Below are 20292 nucleotides of genomic sequence, written 5' to 3' on the forward strand. Positions count from 1 at the left end.
AGGATGCATCAGATTTAGTTCAACACTTTTGCCCCCCAAAAAGAATCTAGTCGACTTCATATTCACACCGTATACAATACAATGTTACATTTTATGATACAACGAAGGATGAACGAGTTACAAACAGCTCCTACTTTACACATGAGTAACAGTCACAGCACCTCATTCTCATCTACATACAAGACCATAGGAACCAATCAGAATGAATACAAATTCACACTTTAACCAAAAAAAAAATTCTGCTCCCTATAAAGCCTCATGGTAACTGCGGTTTCCTGTACACTCTGGGGCTTTACCACATCATATGTTCATCGCCTGCTATTATTGTGCTGTTCCTTAAGAGGGAGAATATTTAGATAAATATTAAAATGTCATAAGGCTGTACCCAACCCTAATTAGATGGCTCGTTCAACATTCTAACCTCTTTAGCTTGCACATGTTCCTATGCACAAATCCATCGAGGATAGAAAGACGAATTGATCATCTCATTAGAGTTCAAAGAATGCAGCATTGTGACATTTTATGAACTGCCTACAAGAATGAAGAATTTGGAAAACAAAATTGAGAAGGGAATAGAATAATAGTAGACAAAACTAGTATGTGCAGAAAAGCCACCAGCACCATTTAGCTATCGTCATCTTGGAGCAATCACAGAGCGGGAAATGATGCAAACAACTGATCAAAGGCACCTGATTGCGCTCACCAGATCCATGCATTCTTGAACCCATAAGTTTGTCGCAAGCTCAGATTCCTGGAAACAAATAACTATTCTTTACACACCCCCTATTATATGAGAAGCCGAACAATTAATTTCACGATATACAGTGATGACTCTGCAGTTGCTGACACTTCTAACATTTCTCAATTTTACAGAGCATTTCATAGCATCATAAATGGGAAATTCAGTGCAAACAAGAATTTCAATAAGCTTAGACAATTTAAACAGCAGGGGGCATGGTTTGTAGAAATATCAACTATCTAACCTAGTTTCACATTACGTATCCCTTTGAGAAGAACTGCGAAAGAAACACTCTTTAAAAGAAACAAAGAATAATGTGGTATGAACAAGATAGGTTTTCAGCAAACATTGAAGGTCTCATAAAGTAAATCTATTTAAGAGTTTCAAAGAAGAGAGGAGCCTTATTTGAGGATATGGATGAAAAGTTTTTATTCATGAAGACATTGGGAATTTGATGCACATATGCATGACCATTGGAAAACACTTACCATGATGCTAGAAATTACGATGGGTAGATAGATTAGAAGAATGTGGCATCGACCGTTCCTTCCATGACCTCATAGCTGTGGCTTGTTGCCAGTTGGCCAAACAAATGCATTTAGGGTCAACCAAAATGCATGGATCAGCCAGCAGGCTGAAGAGATGTTAGCAACTTCTAGCATGTCAATTCACTCTATCAACTAGACTAAAAAAACCGTGTCACAGCATTGTAAAGCTTCTCATCTTCAAATGGCTTTGACACATAACCATCCATCCCACACTTTAGACATTCTTCATTTGTTGCCTGAATCACATCAGCTGTCATTGCCAATATTGGTGTGTGCCAATATGCTACATTTCCAAGTAGCTCCATTGATGCTTTCTCGGATGCAATTTTCTCATTAAACTGACTCTCCATAGACCGGATTTGACGTGTGGCTTCAAAGCTGCATAATGATTACAGACTATGAATCATTTTTGCATGTAGGAATCCGTGACTGAACATTTCCAATGAAAGAAAGTCAAAAAACATAATTATTCTATTAGAACAGAGAGATTACCCATCCATTTCTGGCATTTGGAAGTCCATGAAGCAAGCATCAAAACTGTGTGGTGGTTTAAGCTTTTCTAAAGCAGCCTTGCCACTCTCCACACAGGTAACAATTGCTCCATGCTTTTTAAGAGCACCCTCAGCCACTCTTCTGTTTACCAAATTGTCATCCACCACCAAAATTTGTTTTCCTCTCAGTAAATTGTGAAGTGCTGGTGGTTTCTTCCTATTTACTTCACTCTTCTTACCGCTTCCAAAAGCTTCTTGGAAGCAAGCGATTAAGACACTTAACCGAAGAGGCTTCACCAGTACATTATCTACTAAACCAGAGGTTTTTAGCTCTAAGCGTTCATCAGAGCTGATGGTGGTAGCCAAGAGAAAAATCTTCGAAAGGTCTACCTGGATATCTGTCCCATCGTTTTTCTTGGGCATTTTCAGCAAATGATGGAAAGCAATGCCAGATTCTTTGTCCCAAGCGTCTTTGTCAATAAGAACTATAGGCAAATCTGCTGGAATACTGTTAAAAGGAATTAAGCGCACATCAGAAAATCAAATTGAATATCATATGACAGTAATGTTTTTCTGAAACTCATCAAGTAGTAACTTTCTTTCATAAATTTCCAAATTTTTCACTAATTGTGAGATAAGATGACAATTTTTGCAAGCATGGATTGGCATTTGCGATAGAGTTTTTTTTCATGACAGTTTAACATTAATCACATTCAAGCCAACCTCAAATTTTCACACAACTATGCTAATAAAATCAAATGTACCTTGTGCAGTAACCACTAGATAGATATGCACATGCTGACTTCAGACTGGGAGCTATATCTGCAGTTATTCCCAACCTCTGCAAGTGATATTTCGTGACCTCAGCTCGGACACTTCTTTCATCAATTACCAGGGCTCTCCCTCCTCGGACCTCCAGAACAGCTGGATCATAAGGCTGCCACTTTGTATCCAGAGAAGTTGATTCTCCTTTTCTGAAAGAAACAGTAAATGAAAAGGTACTGCCAATGCCACATTCACTAACAAACCCAATCTCCCCACCCATGAGATCCACCAGACATTTGCTAATGCTTAATCCTATTCCAGTTCCACCATATTTTCGTGAAGTGGAACTGTCAGCTTGCACAAAAGGCGTGAAAATATGTCCCTGTGCATCTTCTGGTATTCCCACTCCTGTATCCTCAACTGTAACTAGTAGTCTAATCATTTCAGGTTCATCCCTAGAATCTATGCAGCTTGACTTTTTAAATTTCTCCCAACTTTTCCATCGGTTGACAACAGGAAACCCACTCAATGAGTCATAAACTTTGCTTGATGTATCCTGAACCAACTCCAGCCCTTGTTTAAGCACTGCATCCCTGACATCAAGAGGGCTTCTCACTTCATCTGCCAGATGCACAGAAACAAACACATGCCCTTTGTCGCGTGTAAACTGAGGGTATAACAGTGGAAAACATTAGTGAACCAAATTTGCACAACCACTAAGATGTTACATACAAATAGAAAACTGCATATACAAAGCTTTTAGCTGTAGTGATGAATTATCAATCTGACACCATCCACAATTAGATATGTAGCTTATAGAAATGGCAGTTGTATTAAACATTATTTCGAATATTGAACAAAAAATGTAGCCATAATTATTTTGCTGAAACCAACCTTCATCGAATTTCCAACAAGATTTGTAATTATCTGCCGAAACCGTCCAGGGTCACCAATAACAACTTCAGGGAGCCGGTCAGAAACATAAACAGCCAACTTCTCTCACCCAAAAGAACAATTGGAGACAAGCTTGGGTTAGAAATGATATCAATGCCAAGAAAAGGAGAAGAAAATGAGCAATAAAGAGAGTTGCTCTATATGTACCTCAATCCCTTTTTCATTGGATTTTCCTGAAAATAGTGATAGAACATTATCAAGAACAGAACGCAGATCGAAAGGAACTGCTTCCAATTCTAGCCGGCCTGATTCTATCTTAGCCTGATCTAGAACTTCATTAATCAGTGCAATTAGATCCTTTCCGCTAGTATGAGCAGTGTTGGCATAGTCCATTTGGTTTACATCCAGATCAGTCTCCATCAGCATTTGCAGCATACCTAAAATATGTTGGACGCAGCATTTAGATATTAAATTTTCCCATATTGGCAGGATATGCATTGTATAAACAACACATTTCTAATTACCTAAAACACCATTCATTGGGGTCCTTATTTCATGGGAAACAGTTGCAAGAAACTGCAAGGATGAGAATACTTTAGTTGCCGGAAGAATGTAGAACTTCTTAAGTAATAGTATTTCAAATAGAAGATAAATAAAGATGCAAGGAGTAGAAGCCATATTTATAGGATGAAACCCATCAAAAGGACCAGGAAATGTACCTGAGATTTTGCCACGTCCGCAGCTTCAGCACGAGCTTTGAGCTCCATCATCTCACGAAAGTCCTCCTCAACTTTTGCAATCCTACTAATGGCTGCATGAAAGATGTGGCCAACAAGAAGAGTAATAACAAGGAGCCCAACTGATGCATTTATTGCTGTCCAGGGTAAAGGAGGTTTATGCTTGAACCTGTGCCCAATGGAAATGAGGAGATAAGAGATCACTCATCTTTGTGATAATCTAAACCTTGTCACTAAGAGAACTAACCTGCAATGCATTTCATGTTTCCGCATTGGATCACCAAAGTCAAGGCTACTGACATGCAAAAGGCCAGTATCAGTAACATCAGTACCATACATGAGAATGGGAGCAGTTGCATTAGTTGTATCATAAACATTCACGACAATTGTTTGCTTGCTGGAAAGTTGGTGCAGAAGCTTCTCCACTAGAGATGGTACATCATAAGATGCGCCAAGATACCTTTATAAGAAGTGAGCCCAGATTAAAAGTTAAGTTCATCTCAAAGAAATGTACCATATGACAATATTTGAAGTCACCATACCATGTGCAAGAAACCAAGAATATTTGGAGAAGAAAGAATTACCCAACAGTGGCTTCAATTCTTTGTTCTGGTGTAGCATCAGGGAGGTCAGTATTATAGACAGCAAATGTGAGAACAACTCCCAGGTGGTTCGATTTCAAAAGTTTGAAAGGAGATGTCAACACTCCCTTTCCAGATGCCCTTGCTCGCAAGATGTTCTCGCGGTCTTCCTATATAAATATGGCAATTGTTGTTAGAACAAACTCCGTATAGGTACATGGAAGAAATGGTCTAATATAATTTATTTATTTTCTGAACTTGTATCTCTTGATATATTATGATAAAATTCAGTGTGCATCTCAATTATCAACTAGCAGATGCTCTTCATATTGACCTGTAATGATAGTTGTGCAAGATGAACAAGGTTTTGAATATAAACAGAAACCTATATTTTCAGCCAAAATCCATATAATATTTTTCCTTTAAAAAAATGCTTGACATACAAGCTAAAGAAGCAACAAAAGTATAACACTCATCCAGAGTTGCAGAGCCACATCTTTCTTCAATACCATCTTCAAACATTTATTTGTTTTTTATATTAAAAAATAATGCAACAGTGTATATTTATTATTACCCAGGTGCTAGTATGGTTGGCATCAACTAATTTGGCTCTATTGCATGAGAGGTGAAAACTAGCCATTTAAGAAAAGCAGCTTCATAGTTCCAAAATCACTAAAATTCTAAGGATTTACCTAAATATGAATCAAGAGCTCTAATCCAAACCCTTATTGCTTTCCTCAAACAGAAGAAGAGTAAGCAATAGGTTCTGTTATTGGAACCATACACTGAACATACTTAAAATTTTAATTTATCATCCAAACAATATATAGAAGCCCTAATGAATGGAAGGTTTGCAATAGGAAAATTAGATATCACAACACATTTATTTAATTTTTTTAATTAAATCTTGAGAAGGGTATTTTTGGAACAAAAGCACTTCATTTGTCCTTCTTTAAAAGTCCGGATACTCGTAGAAAAAATAAAAATACAGGAAGTCAAATAGAAATTATGATCAAGTACATGCACTGTAATCATGCTTATCTACAAGGGAAAAGAACTTGTTGGATAAAAAGAAAACAGATTAACTGCAATGACGAAGCTATGTATACTATATGGAAACACACCTTTCCAGACATCATGTCAATTGAGACAATATGAGAGACTGTTTCTTGAGAAAAAATCACAGGTGCATATTCATCCTGGATGGGTGCAGGATCCAATTTATCTGGGATACAGTCTTGGACTAGAGTCTGGTCCTCCGTTCCCATTTTCTTAATTGTCCATCCATGCTGCTCTTCAAATTGCTTCCTCTCTAAATGAGGAACTTTTAGAGCATAAGCAACACCACTAGTAAGTGGCCTCTCAAAATCTGTTCTCTTGGTATATTCACCAAATGTTTTCTGTGAAATAAAAGAGAGTTCAAGGTAAGATCATTTTTCTTCCAAGCATTGCATGCTACTCCTATATGGTAACAATTTGAGTTCTTCAGTTAAAATCTCCAGTCCCTAAGCAGAAGTTTGACATTAACATAGCATCTTGTTGTTATAGAGGTTTTGCATGATTTATATAATGAAGGAAATGCAATTAGTACAAGTTCATTCCCAATTATTTTTTATACACACAATTCCTAGAACAGATTAGCAAATATGGAAAGCCAAATATCACCTGATCAATAGCAGAAGGATTTTTTCCATGGTGAAAGGTGGATACAAGGATAGCCAAGGCATGTACATGGTTCATGCTAACATTGAACTGGTCCTGCAACATTCGTGCCCGTTCATCACACATATTAGCAAGAGTCTCTTCCCTCCTTGATATTATCTTTTCATGCAAGTGCCAAAACAACCAAACAGATACAAGCACTCCAAGCAGGACAAATATTATAAGAAGTTTCTTCCTCCACTTTCCAGCACCTCTAGGAGGACTATGGGATAGTTGATGCTGATTCATCTGCAACAATTGTTGCCGCTGCTGAGGCACTGGCTCCAGCTGAGCTAGCTTCTGATTTTGCTTCCTCCAAAATTTTAAGTTATAACCCAATAGTATGCAGCTCACTATCATTCCAACAAGGACCCACCAGCATTCTTTTACCAAATCAAATGAAAAAAGTTTACAATGATCTTCTGCACAGTCCACTTCCCTTCTCTGCAAATATTATGACCAGTCAAAATAGCCCAAGAGACAAAATACCTATGTAGCATCACTCAAAGGTAAAATAAGCTTTTGATTTCTCCAATCAATTTTCTTTGAGTAATGAAATACATATTTCTCTTGCATCAATTTTGTCAAGTCTAAAGGCTACTTTCCAGTTCTTTATACTTACTGTAGAAATGACGAAAGGTGAGTGCATGATCCTGGCAATGCAGCTAGTAACTCAAACAGAAGACTGAAAACATGTCATGCAGCTATGATAATTTCACCAAAGTACCTAAGCACAAGCTTCAACTTGAAATAGATTGAAGCATCCAATAACAGAACCTCCAAGAGAGTTTTGTAAGCACATCTGACAAATTTCTTACATTGAAATTATTTTTATCTTATTTTCATCTTTCACTTGGTGGATATTCTGGTGAGCCAATACACTCTGCTGAACTATCTAACTTTGTGTATTCAAGACACTCAGAGACAGATCAAAAACTCAAAATATATAAAAGAACTTTTTTTACTGGATTTCCATATTGTTAGTGGTTTGATGCGATGGAGCATAGAACCCACAACATAACACAAAGCATAGCCTCTTGTTTATCAACTCGGTAGAGTCATATATTTTCCCCTCTTTCATGGTGTTTTTTTTTTTTTTTTTTTTCTGTGTCTGTGTGTGTGTTAGGAATGCATGCAGTGTGTGAAAATTTGCTTAATATACTCAAAATGCACTAAAGTTCAGGACACTGAATACTGACAACAAGAATTCTGAAACTTTCAAGCAAGAGACATACATATACAACTGCTTCAGCAACAAGGCTTTACCTTTCCAGAATACTGTGAAATTGATGAAATTGTAGATTGTGAAACAAATGATGCAGAATCATCCAGCAATGATTGATCAAGCTTCCTAAATTCATTCTCATCTTGAACCGGGCATTTTCCATTAGGCCCTACATCTTCAGCAACCCATCTGATGTGCTGTTGAAATTCCTGCTTCTTTGAACATGGTACTTTCAGTGCACAGGCAACAACATCATTTATTAGCATTTCCGGTCCTGGTTCCTTGGTACAATCAAGGGATGCTATCTGCAATACACAGACCAGTGAAAATAAGTTTTTAACCAAGCATTCTATTTCTGAAATGCAAGAGACTTCTCCAGCAACTTTTCCAAAAAGTATTCCTTCAATTTTTTCTGCTAATTTCATACTTAAAAAGATGTGTTTAAATTGTCATTTGGTTTCCCTATCCCAGCATATGATAGCCATATATTTCCGTCCACGCATGAAAAGGTACAACACTCATGATATCTGTATGCATGTAATCTCTACAAATACATATCTAACTATTTGTATAGTAACAAGTCCTTTTGCGTCCTAATTTAATTCCAGAATGCACAATTTACTCGTATGTTCACAAGTCAATCAAAGAAGAATAAATTTTAAATTCAATAATAACAAGGAAAATTTGCTTTTAGACTAATTAACAGGAGCAATCAACAGACACTAATTCTAGCACACGATTAAAACCAAAAACAAAAGTGTATATATATATAGTGAAAGAGCTATAAACAAAGAACCTGATCTGAATCAGAGAACAAAGAACCCAAAGCATGAAGCTGGTTCTTGCTGACATTGAAATGGCGAAGCAAGACCTGAGCTCCTTCTTCACACGAATCTAGACTCCGACCTTTCCTTCCCAACGCCCCACTATCAAAGCTCGAGAGAAGCCAAATGCTCCCTATAGTAACAGCAACACCTAAAAACCAGAGAAGCAGAAACTTTCTCTTCCATTTCCTGGCAGAATTAGTTTCATGCAAAACCTCCTTTGACTTCCTGAGCTTCAAACTTTCTTGTGATGTGCCATTTGAACCAGAAAGCTTGCAATTAATAGACATTTTCAACAATTCCCACCTGTGTCTCTTCACAAAGAGCCTAGAAAACTTGACAAAAACCCCAGCTCCACCACCAGTACAACTCATCAAAATCACCCCCTTTCCCCAATGACAGACTCAAACACTGTAAGAACCCACCTGGGAAAGCTCATCAAAATCAATCCTTTATACTTTACAAAACAAAACCCACTTAGAAGGCAGGAACTAGAGCGCAAAATTTGCAAGGAAAAACAAAGTGGTCCACCTTCTTTGATCTATAATATATTCCACTTTATGGTTCCATACCAAGTTTCTTTTCTGCAAGAGCATTAAATCCAAATCAAAACAGACACCTTTTTTTCTTTTATCTTTTCTTTTTTGTTGTCTGAGAGAGAGAGAGAGAGAGAGAGAGAAGTTAAATGAAGAAACTAATCATAGCAAACAGGAAGCTGAGGTAAAGCCCAGTTATTATTTAGGAAGCTGGAGTGCTTGCTGTAAGGGAATCGTTTAATGAGGTAAGAAAAAACATAGTTGTTTCCTTTCTTACATGTCTCTTTCTTTCTTGCTCTGTGTATTAGCACAAAAGTTAGTAGGAGCATCCATCCATCAATACACAAGAATGAAACAAAGAAACTACTTTTTCAAAGAAAAACTCTTCACCGAGTTAAAAAAAAAAAAGGTTGGTTTCTGTGTAAGCCCAACTGGAATCAATGATCAGACAGTGGGGTCTCCCTCTCTCTCTCTCCCTCTCTCTCTCTCTCCTCTCTCATGTTCAGTTTGCTGTCCAGCATTTTGAAATTTGGGTTGGCTACATCATTATCTCATCATCTAGGTGGGGGAAAACTTGAAAAAAAAAAAAAACCATTATTGAAAAAAGATATACATTATGCATGGTTATAAAGAAATAATGTGCAGTGATTTATCACCTCAGTTATTGGACGATCAAGGGTGGTTGCCTTCCCCCAATGGCAACTGTCATGCATGAGAGAATAGTTTTTTAAAACTAAGATTTCAACAAAGAATTTTTAATAAGATACGTATAAAACTACAGTGGAAATAAATACTTTTAATTTTATAATTAAACCAATATGCGGATTGTAGTTTAATACTATCCATGTATTTTATTAGTTTTTGGTGGCAGCAGCCTGGGGGTGTTGCTTTTGCTTTTTAGAAGCGTTGAAAGTGACTTCTCCTCCATTATTCAGTGTTTAAATAAAAGATGGATGGGCCGGGTTTCTTGTTTCCTTCTATATAACAAATATATTAAAAAAAAAAGTTTAAACAGTGTCTTTAGTGTATCACCAGAGAAATTTTATTATGGACTACAATAATAAAATAACTATTTTATCCCTATATTATATAATATTTGTATTGGTTGAGTGGTTGTAGGGTCCTTTTGTTCTTAAATGAACAATACAAATACTAAAATACCCTTTGAGACGAAAACATATATATTTGGCTTGTAGGGTAGTTTCCATTTTTTTATAATTTTGGATAAACAATGAGATTGCTTCTTTGTCTTTAAATTCAAAAATAAAAATTCCTTTTACTTTTTAAATTGTTTGTGGTGTTATGAAGGGTATCATGGTATGTTTACATAAATTAATTAATATTAAATTTTAAAAAGTTATTGGATGCGTGCAACAAACGTACCAACATATGAATGCCACTAGTGCAATTTAATCAACGTGTGTAGCTCTATTCGGTGGTGGATACTGCCCTTCTATTATCTCTTTGGATGCGTCACCGCATCTTCTTTCTTCTAGTGTGGAATGTGTCTTCGGAGAGTGGATGGTTTATTATTGATCGACCTTTCTTTTCTTTTCCTTCTCTTCTCTGTAAATTGTATCTTGGTCTTCTTTGTTTTTTATATTTCTACTTCGGCTTCATTTCTTTTAATTTTGATTTTTTTGTATTTTTGTAAAATTTTTATTTTTCTCAATTTGGACCTTCAATTCAAATATATATATAAATTTTATCCTTATTCTTTTAATTTTTAAATTTTTTTTCTTGGTCATTTTATAAAAAAAATTATTAGTTTTCAATTTTACCCTCCAATCCAAATTTATATCATGTTATTATTTTCAATTTGATGCTTTTTTTTTGTTGGAGTTAATTTTCTTTTAAATTTAACCCTCCAGTTAAAAGCTTTTAACTTTCCTCTAATTTTGATTTTCATTCTTATTCTTTTAATTGTTATTTTAAATTTAGATTCTTTTTTTTGTTGTTAAACCCCCCTTTCATTCTTCAACATTTATTTTTTTAGGGATTATGCTCACCATTTTTCCTTATATAATGCTTATAGTTTAATGACTCGGGTCATGGATTTGAAAAGTTGGTGTTTGTCGATTTATATTTATTTTCTTTTTTATTTCATCATTTAACATTAGTGTTTTTTTTTAAAAAAAAAAAATTAACCTTGTGGTTTTCTTTGATTTTTTTCTATTTAATTATCCTGATCTCATTATCCAGGCCATGAGTTTTACGGGTTACCACGGGTTGACTCACCTCTTATTACCTAAATTATATGTCTATCACATTATATCAAGTTGACTCAAATTTTTTTATCTAATTTTGTGCCTCCATGAATTTTTTCTTATTGTTTCATTTTTTTAATTATTTGTTTGTTATTATTATCTATTTTTTATTATCTAATTAAAATTAAATTAATTTGTTAAACTCGATTTCTTTTATTTTTCTAAAGCAATTACACTACCTGAATATTATTTTTCATAAAGAAAAAATACATATCCACGTTGTACGCGGGCCTATGCCTAAGTATAATGCATGCCCATATGCCCCCACATTTTTATATATATATATATATAATATTAGAGTTGAGAGCTATGCTATAAAACAGAGAGAGAGAGAGAGAGAGAGAGAGAGAGAGAGAGAGAGAGAGCTGTAAAAAAGGTACTTAAAAGTGTAATACATTACAGTTGGAGCTTCCAGTTCTTGCAGAGAGAGTTTTCATTTAGGTTACCAAAGCACAAGGACGCATTTATTCTTTCTTCGTTTGATTCTTCTGCTTCCAAATTTTATTATTCCACCTTTTTTATGCCCCGTTTGTTTTGTGATTAGAAAGCGTTTTACATAAAAAAAAAATTAAATTAAATTGTTTTTTTTTAAATTAGTGTGATATATTTATATCAAAAATAAATAAAAATATTATTTCTATATATTTTCAAATAAAAAATACTTAAAAAATTAACTGTTATTATAATATCAAACAAAATATATATTTTCAAGTGTGTGTTTGATATTATAATAGTTTTTGTTGTTGTGGTTTAAAAAAAAAATTAAAAGAAATATCTTTAGTTGTATTTGTTTAAAAATAAGTTTTTTTAAAAAAAAATATGTTTTTAATTAAAATTATTAAAATTATTATTTTTACATGTAAAATAAATGAAAAAAAATCTATATTAATGAGAATAAATTTTTTTTCTTCTACAAAATCAAAGTTTGAAATGCAATTAAACACCATGTCACTACAAAAAATAAAAATCATTCAACTAATCCGTGGTTTTTTCTTTATGGATAGATAACAAACAAAATTTACCACGATACTAATAATTTCTAAATATTTTTCAAATTACTTTTAAATTGAGAATTCCTACAAATTCAAAAAATACTTTCGCACCACCATGGTTGTTTATTTATTTATTTATTTTTATAATTGTCAACAGAAAAAATAAAAATAAAAATAAAAATAAAAATAAAAAATCGCCACTTACTCCGAAACCAACTAGGAGTTTTGAGAATATTGTTTGTGAACTAATAATATATAGTAGCTACTTGGTCTATTTATTCAAAGAAAACAGCCAGCTAATATTATTCCTTCCTTCCTTCCGAGCCCGATAACAAGATTTCCGATACCACTAGATTATATATTTTTGGAGTCTTGTGTATCGGTGATTGGGGTTATCGATAGATATGGATGCTGAATAATTAAGTTAGTGTTAATTATTTTTTTTAATTAGTATTATATATTGCTATAATAGATGATGGACACACCACCGGTGACAATATATGTCGGCTATATACCTCACCACCCACCATTAATTAATTTAGAAATCTCTAGTTAAAGCAAGGGCATTAATCTAATAAACTTTATATTATGCCATGATTAGTTTGACCATAATTGTAACATATTTTTATATTATAGTTAATAAGGTTTGATTTGCTTCAAACGCTAGCTAGTGAACACACCCATTGGTGAGGTCGTTTATTGCAAGCAATAATGCTTGCACCGCATTTTCAAAAAATTTATTTATTTTTGTTTTACTAAAAAATATTTTTTTATATGTTTCGGATTGTTTTGATGCGCTGATCTCAAAAATAATTTTTAATAAATAAAAAAAATATCATTTTGATAGATTTCGGCACGAAAAATACTTTAAAAGATAACCGCAACAACACTTTCAAACAAATTTTAAAATAATTTACAAATTAATTAAGATAAAGTTTTTTTCATACGTGATTTTAAGAGGACATCCTTTGTTTAATTTGATGTGTTTAGAATAATTTAATAAATTGTGTTGGATGTTAATTAATCCTAAAATTTGAATCCAAAAGGCTAAGAATGAGAAAAAATATCTTAAATCATTAAATAATTAACATCCAAAAGGCTTGAGCCTTTGAAGTTGAGGTCACAAATGCATTGCCCATCACATTCTTGACATGCTAATTATATTTTTCTTTTTAAAGTGGAAAACTTCCTTTTACATTTTGGAAAGAAACATATTTATATTTTCTTAATTGGTAAGAAAACAAAAATGATACTGACAAGTACATTTTATCTTTGAAAATTGATTCTTTCACTCACATTCGCAATTGCAAGCAATAAAAAATATAAATATGGTTTATTTTTTTGCGTTTCAAAGCATTTACAAATTATTTTTAATGTGTTGATATAAAAAATAATTTATTTTTAAACAAGTTATTTTGATATATTTTTAAATAAAAAACACTTTAAAAAATAACTATGATCACGTATCAAACAAGCTCTAAATATTTATCTCTGTATCACAGCCCAAGTTAACAAGTAAAGCATCTAATGTTAATTTCACTACATATTCTTCCTTCTTTTTTTCTTGAAAAAATTATATTGATCAAGAATTGCATGCACACATTGAATATATGAATCTCATAAATCCAGCTGCCAAATCTTTACTAGAAGTGTGTTCGAGAAAATACTAAAAATAAAGTCAATTATTTCTCTTCTCCTCTCTTACACACACACATATATATAGTTTATAACTCAATTATTTCTCTTTTCCTCTTTCACACACACACACACACACATATAGTAATTTCTCAATGATATGTATGAATGCAGGCACCTAGCTAGGTGAAGAAATGGGGTGATGTTGTACTTGCTTTTTAATTAGGAGGGGATGAGGGGGTGCTTCGTAGCAAGTTACTTTAATAATAATGCCAATGGAAGCTTTATGATTTCCTCTTTATCTTTTTTCTTGCTTTTGTTGCCCTTCGCTAGCTTGCTTCTTGGGCTCTGATGGGAACTACCCAAGTACATGCCTTAATGTGCATGGGGGCCATCTTAGCAATACCATTTTAGCCTCAATAATTACTCCCTCCTGTTGGACGGAGACCCACCACGACGCCGTTAATCTCCTCTCCTCTCCCCGATGACGATTTCATCTGATGGACGTGATGAACCCTAATTAATCACTCTTAATTCTCCCTCTAATCCCTCTGATAAAAATGATTACCCCAGACCCCTCAGCATGCAGAACAATGTCCATGCTCTTAATTTCCTTCCCTCTAGCTAGGTCAATCACCTTGCTATCAATGCATAATTCCAGTACAGCATATATATCTCTAATAATCCATCTACCTCTTGTATATATTGTTAAAAAATAATATAAATTATGTCATGAAACTTCACCTAATAACTTAAATTATTGAGTTGAAATAATTTTTATATAAAGAATAATAAAAATTATATCCTGAAATATCATTTAATAACGTTTAAGTTATTGGGTTGAAATATTTTTTTTGGTATATATTATGTTTTTAGAATAAGGGTGGAATTATAACTTAGAATCAATCGATCTATTACTTTTTACTTGCTCTAGAAGCAATGGGATTCTTCCTTTTCTTCTTCTTTTTACGTTCTCCGTATCAAAAAATGAAAGGAATTATGTAAAGTGGCGGTGTATCAAGAGATATCGATTAATTAGGGTTGAACTAAGATCATTGCATATCCACCACAAGCTAGCTAGCAGACTTGAGTGCATGATTAAGGAGGAAGGATGCATTATTATCAATAAGAACACACTCCACCATGATGCTCCCTCTCGTTTGTTTCGTTTTTTTTCTTTATTATTAGACTAATAATTAATTGTTCATAATTAAGATATGAATGCTACTGTTTTCTCACCCTTGCATGTGCCGGAGCCACCTGCTACAGTCTGATTACAACCCTTGTCTCCTCATGACAGCTGCTTGTTTTACTATGGGCATCGAGTGCCACTTAAAAGAAGAGAATTAATAATGTTATTTTTCCACCACTGAGTATCTAGTGCATTAACAAAAGGAGGCTGGCAATTGCCTCCTAATCTTGTATTAGAGAGGATATTCTTAAGTTTCTTAATATTTAATTTACTTTTTGGAGGGCAATTAAACACTCGTATTTCTGTAAGGGTTCTGGGATTTCTTCATGGCCACCGGCCGGACACCTCCCCCCCTCCCTCCCTCTCCGTCCCTCTCTCTCTCTCTCCTCCTCCTCCTCCCCCTCACCCTCCCCCTCTCCCTCTCTTCCCGGAAGGTTATGGGATCAAATAATTGCAATTTATATGTTTGTTCAGGTGGACCTTTCGGCGGGATTTCAAGCAGTTGGTATGAGGTTTTCATATGGCCATTGATTTCCAAATACCATGTCATTTGGTGGGTAGGTCCTACTTTACATGCATGCACAAAAGCTATAATAATTGTATATTGTATTTTTTTTTTAATTTAGGGATTTTTTAAAATCAACTAACGAGAACCACAAAACTGTTAGTAAATTATCAACATTGATACATGAGGATGGGAAAAATAAATAAATTATATTTATTAAAAAATAAGTTGAGGTTGCTCCTTCCTTTTCTATTTGTTGCTCCTCGGTTTTCTTTCTTTTCTCTAAATTGCAATTTCATCATCACATGATCATAGTTTTATTATAGGTCTTTTCATATATATGAGAGTACTCCAAAAACAAAAATCAATGTCGTTTGTCAACGTTTTTTCGATTGCATCTTTAATTTTGTGGAAACTTTATAACCAAGAAAAAGAAACTAAGAAAAAGGACAAACATGTTAAAAACATGAAAACCACAATATGGCCAATCTACGAAACAACGTCGCCAATCTGAAATTCACACTAAAATTTGTTTTAGTTCAACCATTTATTTAGTTTATTTTTCATTCCTTAAATTTGTAAAAGAAAAGAGAAATTCATCAAAAAAACCAATGAAAAAAAAAAGTTGTTAGTCGGCTATATTTTAATAGCAAAAAAGAATAATATTTGTGTCAATGTGATCTTTTTTTTCTAGTGAATTTAATAAAGGTATTGTTTCCCTAAACCTAAAAATATTGTGGGAAAAGTAGATCGATATTTGTTAATTTTTTTCAATTAATTTTTATTTTTTAAATGATTTTGGAGTGTTTTGGGGTTGGTAAGTAGTTTTTCAAGGTATATATTATGTGTTTGAAAGTGTTTTTAAATGAAAAAAAATAAAAATTGAGGGAGCTTGGGTTTTTAAAGTTAAAAAACTTGTATCCTAATTTTTCTATCACCTAAGGTAACCGAACAACAAATCAATTAGCGACAAGTCACCTGCATAAGAATAGTGAAGGCCCCCCTTCCCCTCCAGAATATTTTTTTTAAAATTGCATTTTAACTCTTTGAAGTCACATGATTGTTGTTTTATAGGTTTATTCATATAAACAGTACCTTAATTTATTTTTCAATGTCAATAGCAAAAAAAATTTCTCGATTGTATTTTTTTGTGGCAAATTTAATGAGCTATGGTTAAGTTTGTAACAAGAAAAGGAAATTCAAAGAAAAAAGACCAATATGTAAAACACATGAAAACAACTTGGCCAATATAGAATTCATGCTAAAAGTTGTTTTAGTCTAAAAAATTATTTAGTTTATTTTTTAATCTCTAGATTTGAGACAGAAGAGAAAAACTTACTTAAAGAGAGAAAATGTTGTCAATTAACTATATTTCTGCTACTAAAAAGAATGATTTTAGTGTCAATAAATTTTAATTCTGAAGAAGATTTCAATAAAGATACTAGTGTTGTTTCCTATAACCGTTTAGAGAAAAGTCATTTGGTGTGCATGTGATCTTTTTTATTTTGGCTGGTTTTTATTTTCAGAGTGTTTTGAGGTTGATAAGTTGTTTTTGATGTTTATATTATATTTTAAAGGTGTTTTTAAATTAAAAAAAGCTTAAATTTGATTTTAGAGATTCAAAAACTTGCGCTGAAATTTCTCCTGTCACTAAAGGTGACTTTATAATAGATCAATCAGTGACATGTTGATTGCCATTATTGGCAATAGGTCACCTCCACTATAGACAGTCACTAAATTTTTTTTTTTAAAAAAAAACAAACAACATGTCATTTACTTCTAATGAATTTTTTTTTAAAAAACTAGGCATGGGCTTGGGTTTCTAAGCTCAGGTTCACCTGAATTTTTTATTAAAGCTATGTACATGTGCTTGAGTCATCTATGTCTGACCTTTTTTTTATCGTTATATTTTTGTTCCTTTTCATCAATTATTTCTATATAAGTATTTGTTTATGTCATCTCTCTTATTTCTTAAAAAAATTGAATTAGTTTTATTTTTTTAATAATAATTAATTTTTTTTTAATTATATGATACTTCAAAGAGATTAATTTGATTTGTATAAAAAAAACTCTCCTCTTATATTGTATATGAATTAGTTGTATTTGTTTGAAGGTTTTTTATAAAAACAAAAATTATTTGTTATTAGCAACAACATTTAAATGTTCAGATAGAATGAACGAAAATATATAGATGTTATAAAATATTTGCATGTACATCTATATTTTTATTTATACTATAAAAATTATCTTATCACTTTGATATTTAATTTGTGTTAACAAAATTATTTTATGATTTATCAGTTTATATATATTTATTAGTTTATTTTATAAAATATAAATAATATCATTTTATTTTTAAAATAAAAAATTATGATATATAAAAATATATCCATACTTTTTTTTTCCAGGTTAACGCTTAACATAAACAGCTTGTTTGTGTAAGCAATATATTTATATATTTTTTTAATTAAAAAAATCATAATATTTTAAAATATATCCATATCCATAATATTAACGCGTTCTCTTTTATTAGAGTCAACAACGTACAACGAGTGATGAGACTAAATCTTATAGAAATTTAATAGCTTTCTCGAAGTCACTTTCCACCATAGTTTCTACATTGATTTCTCAGGCTCTTGTACACGAAGAGCATTTTGAAAGGAAAACAATTATTTTAAAAGGACATGTTTAAAATTATTTATTTTTAAAAAAATTATCTTTATCACCTACCCATTAAAATAATTTAAAAATATTTATTTTTTTTAAATTAATTAATTTTTAATAAAAAACCAGCTCAACTATGTCTATAAATAAACCAAAATAGCGTGGGTCATAGTACGTCTACATGGAATTTTGTTGTTCAGTTGTGGACCTAACACATTTAATGCACAGTTTGAAACGAATCGTATTCACAAAAAAATATTTTTTTTTATTAAAATTTTAATTTTTTTTTAATAAAAACCCAATCCAACCATATCTCCAAATAAATCAAAATAGCAAGGGTCATAGTACGTCTACAAGGACTTTTGTTGTTCAGTTATGGAGCCAACACATTTAAAGCAGTGTTTGGAACAGGTATAAATTATGTTTCATAAAAATTTAATTTAATTGTTTTATTTTTTAGTTATGGATCCAATATATTTAAAGCATCATTTGGAATAGGTGTAAATTGTATTTCATAAAAATTAATTTTTTATATATTTTGGATTGTTTTATTGTGCTGATCTTAAAAATATTTTTTTAAAAAATATAAAAAAATCATTTTAGTGTATTTTTATACGAAAAATATTTTCAAAAACAACCATAATCATATTCTCAAAACATGCACACATCAAATTCTATTAAAATAATTATTAAAATTTTTTAATTTCAACGTGAAAACATTTTGGTTATCAACTTTTTATAAGTTTAAAATGATTATAAAAAGACAAAAACATATGAACAACTTTTTTCTTCATGAATACAATTTCTTCAACCAAAATCCATTTCCCCTATCTCTCTCAAGATTTCCCAAATTCCTCAATTTTCTAAGATTTTCAATCTAATGTAGTTAATTCTCTAAATAATCTTAATTAGCTATAAGAGATTCTTAGCAGATCGGAAAGAGTGACTAGATTAGAACACCAATTAATTTTCTTTAACTAATAATTTAAAGAAGTGACATAACAATTCCCAAATGTATTTATGTTTTCTACTCAACATTGAGTATAACTCTAAAAAATAAGGATTTTTTTTTCTACTCAACATTTGGGAATTGTTTCATCCTCTCATATATTATTATTAATGGATCGTGTAAAAAAATTTATTTTTTAATTTTACCCACAAATTTTATTTTTGGACAATTTAATTCTAATTAAATACCAATTAATTTTGATTTCTTATGAAAGGGTGAGATTGAAAGAAAAGGAATTGTAATGAGAACGACATTAAACATGGGTGTCATGCTATAAATTTCACAAAAGATGTGGTTTGGCTTTTGAACTTTAAAAATAATGAAAATTATACTATTTTAGTACCTCGATATTTTTTAAATTCAATTTTGGTACAAAAATTTATTTTTGTTATTTTTAAATCCCTGGTTGAGGAAGGTCGCCAGATTTCAAAAATAAAGAGAGAACATATTATATGTTTTTTATCTTTAAAGTTCGTGAAAAAAACAAATCTTAACTCGGGTTTATTTTTGGTTTCAAGATGATTTTGGTTTTTTGGGTTGTTTTTTTGTATATTTTAGACCATATATAGATTTATCATAGTTTCTATGGTGATATATAGGTGTTTTGGGTCAAGAATGAGTTAAAAAGTAGTCTTTTAAGTAAAAAATAACTTAAGCCTTGATTTTGGTGGCCTGAATTTAAGCAAATCAGACAACGTGTCGTCTGATTTTTTTTTTTCAAAAAAATTTGGGGTAGACAACATGATAAAATTAAAGGTCCAGTCACACAGGCTTGCCAGGACAGGTTCACGCGTGAGCCTTGATAAAATGGGTCAAGCGGGCTTTCTTGACTTTTACTTTTTATATTAAATATTTTGATTTATTCTTGCCTCTCCATTTTTCAAGTTTTATTTTTATATATCATTGATGATTTTTTATTTATTTATTTATTCACACACAATTCTTGATTTATTTAATTATATATATATATAAATTATTTGAACTTAG

General features: G+C 32.0%; 1 protein-coding gene across 1 annotated transcript; it reads right to left on the reverse strand.

Annotated features, from left to right (window-relative positions):
• Positions 1 to 36: 36 nt before the first annotated feature.
• Positions 37 to 9494, reverse strand: LOC118041263 (histidine kinase 2). The gene is made up of 14 exons (XM_035048540.2): positions 8478 to 9494; positions 7723 to 7986; positions 6421 to 6900; positions 5880 to 6155; positions 4759 to 4925; positions 4422 to 4634; positions 4157 to 4343; positions 3962 to 4013; positions 3645 to 3874; positions 3438 to 3536; positions 2543 to 3210; positions 1780 to 2286; positions 1228 to 1665; positions 37 to 751 (listed from the first exon to the last, which is right to left on the reverse strand). Exons 1-13 carry the CDS (start codon positions 8877 to 8879, stop codon positions 1425 to 1427), a joined length of 3786 nt encoding a protein of 1261 aa, XP_034904431.1. The 5' UTR covers positions 8880 to 9494; the 3' UTR covers positions 37 to 751; positions 1228 to 1424.
• Between the last annotated feature and the right edge of the window lie 10798 nt (positions 9495 to 20292).

Source organism: Populus alba, chromosome 14 (assembly GCF_005239225.2).
Source record: "Populus alba chromosome 14, ASM523922v2, whole genome shotgun sequence".
NCBI lineage: Eukaryota > Viridiplantae > Streptophyta > Magnoliopsida > Malpighiales > Salicaceae > Populus > Populus alba.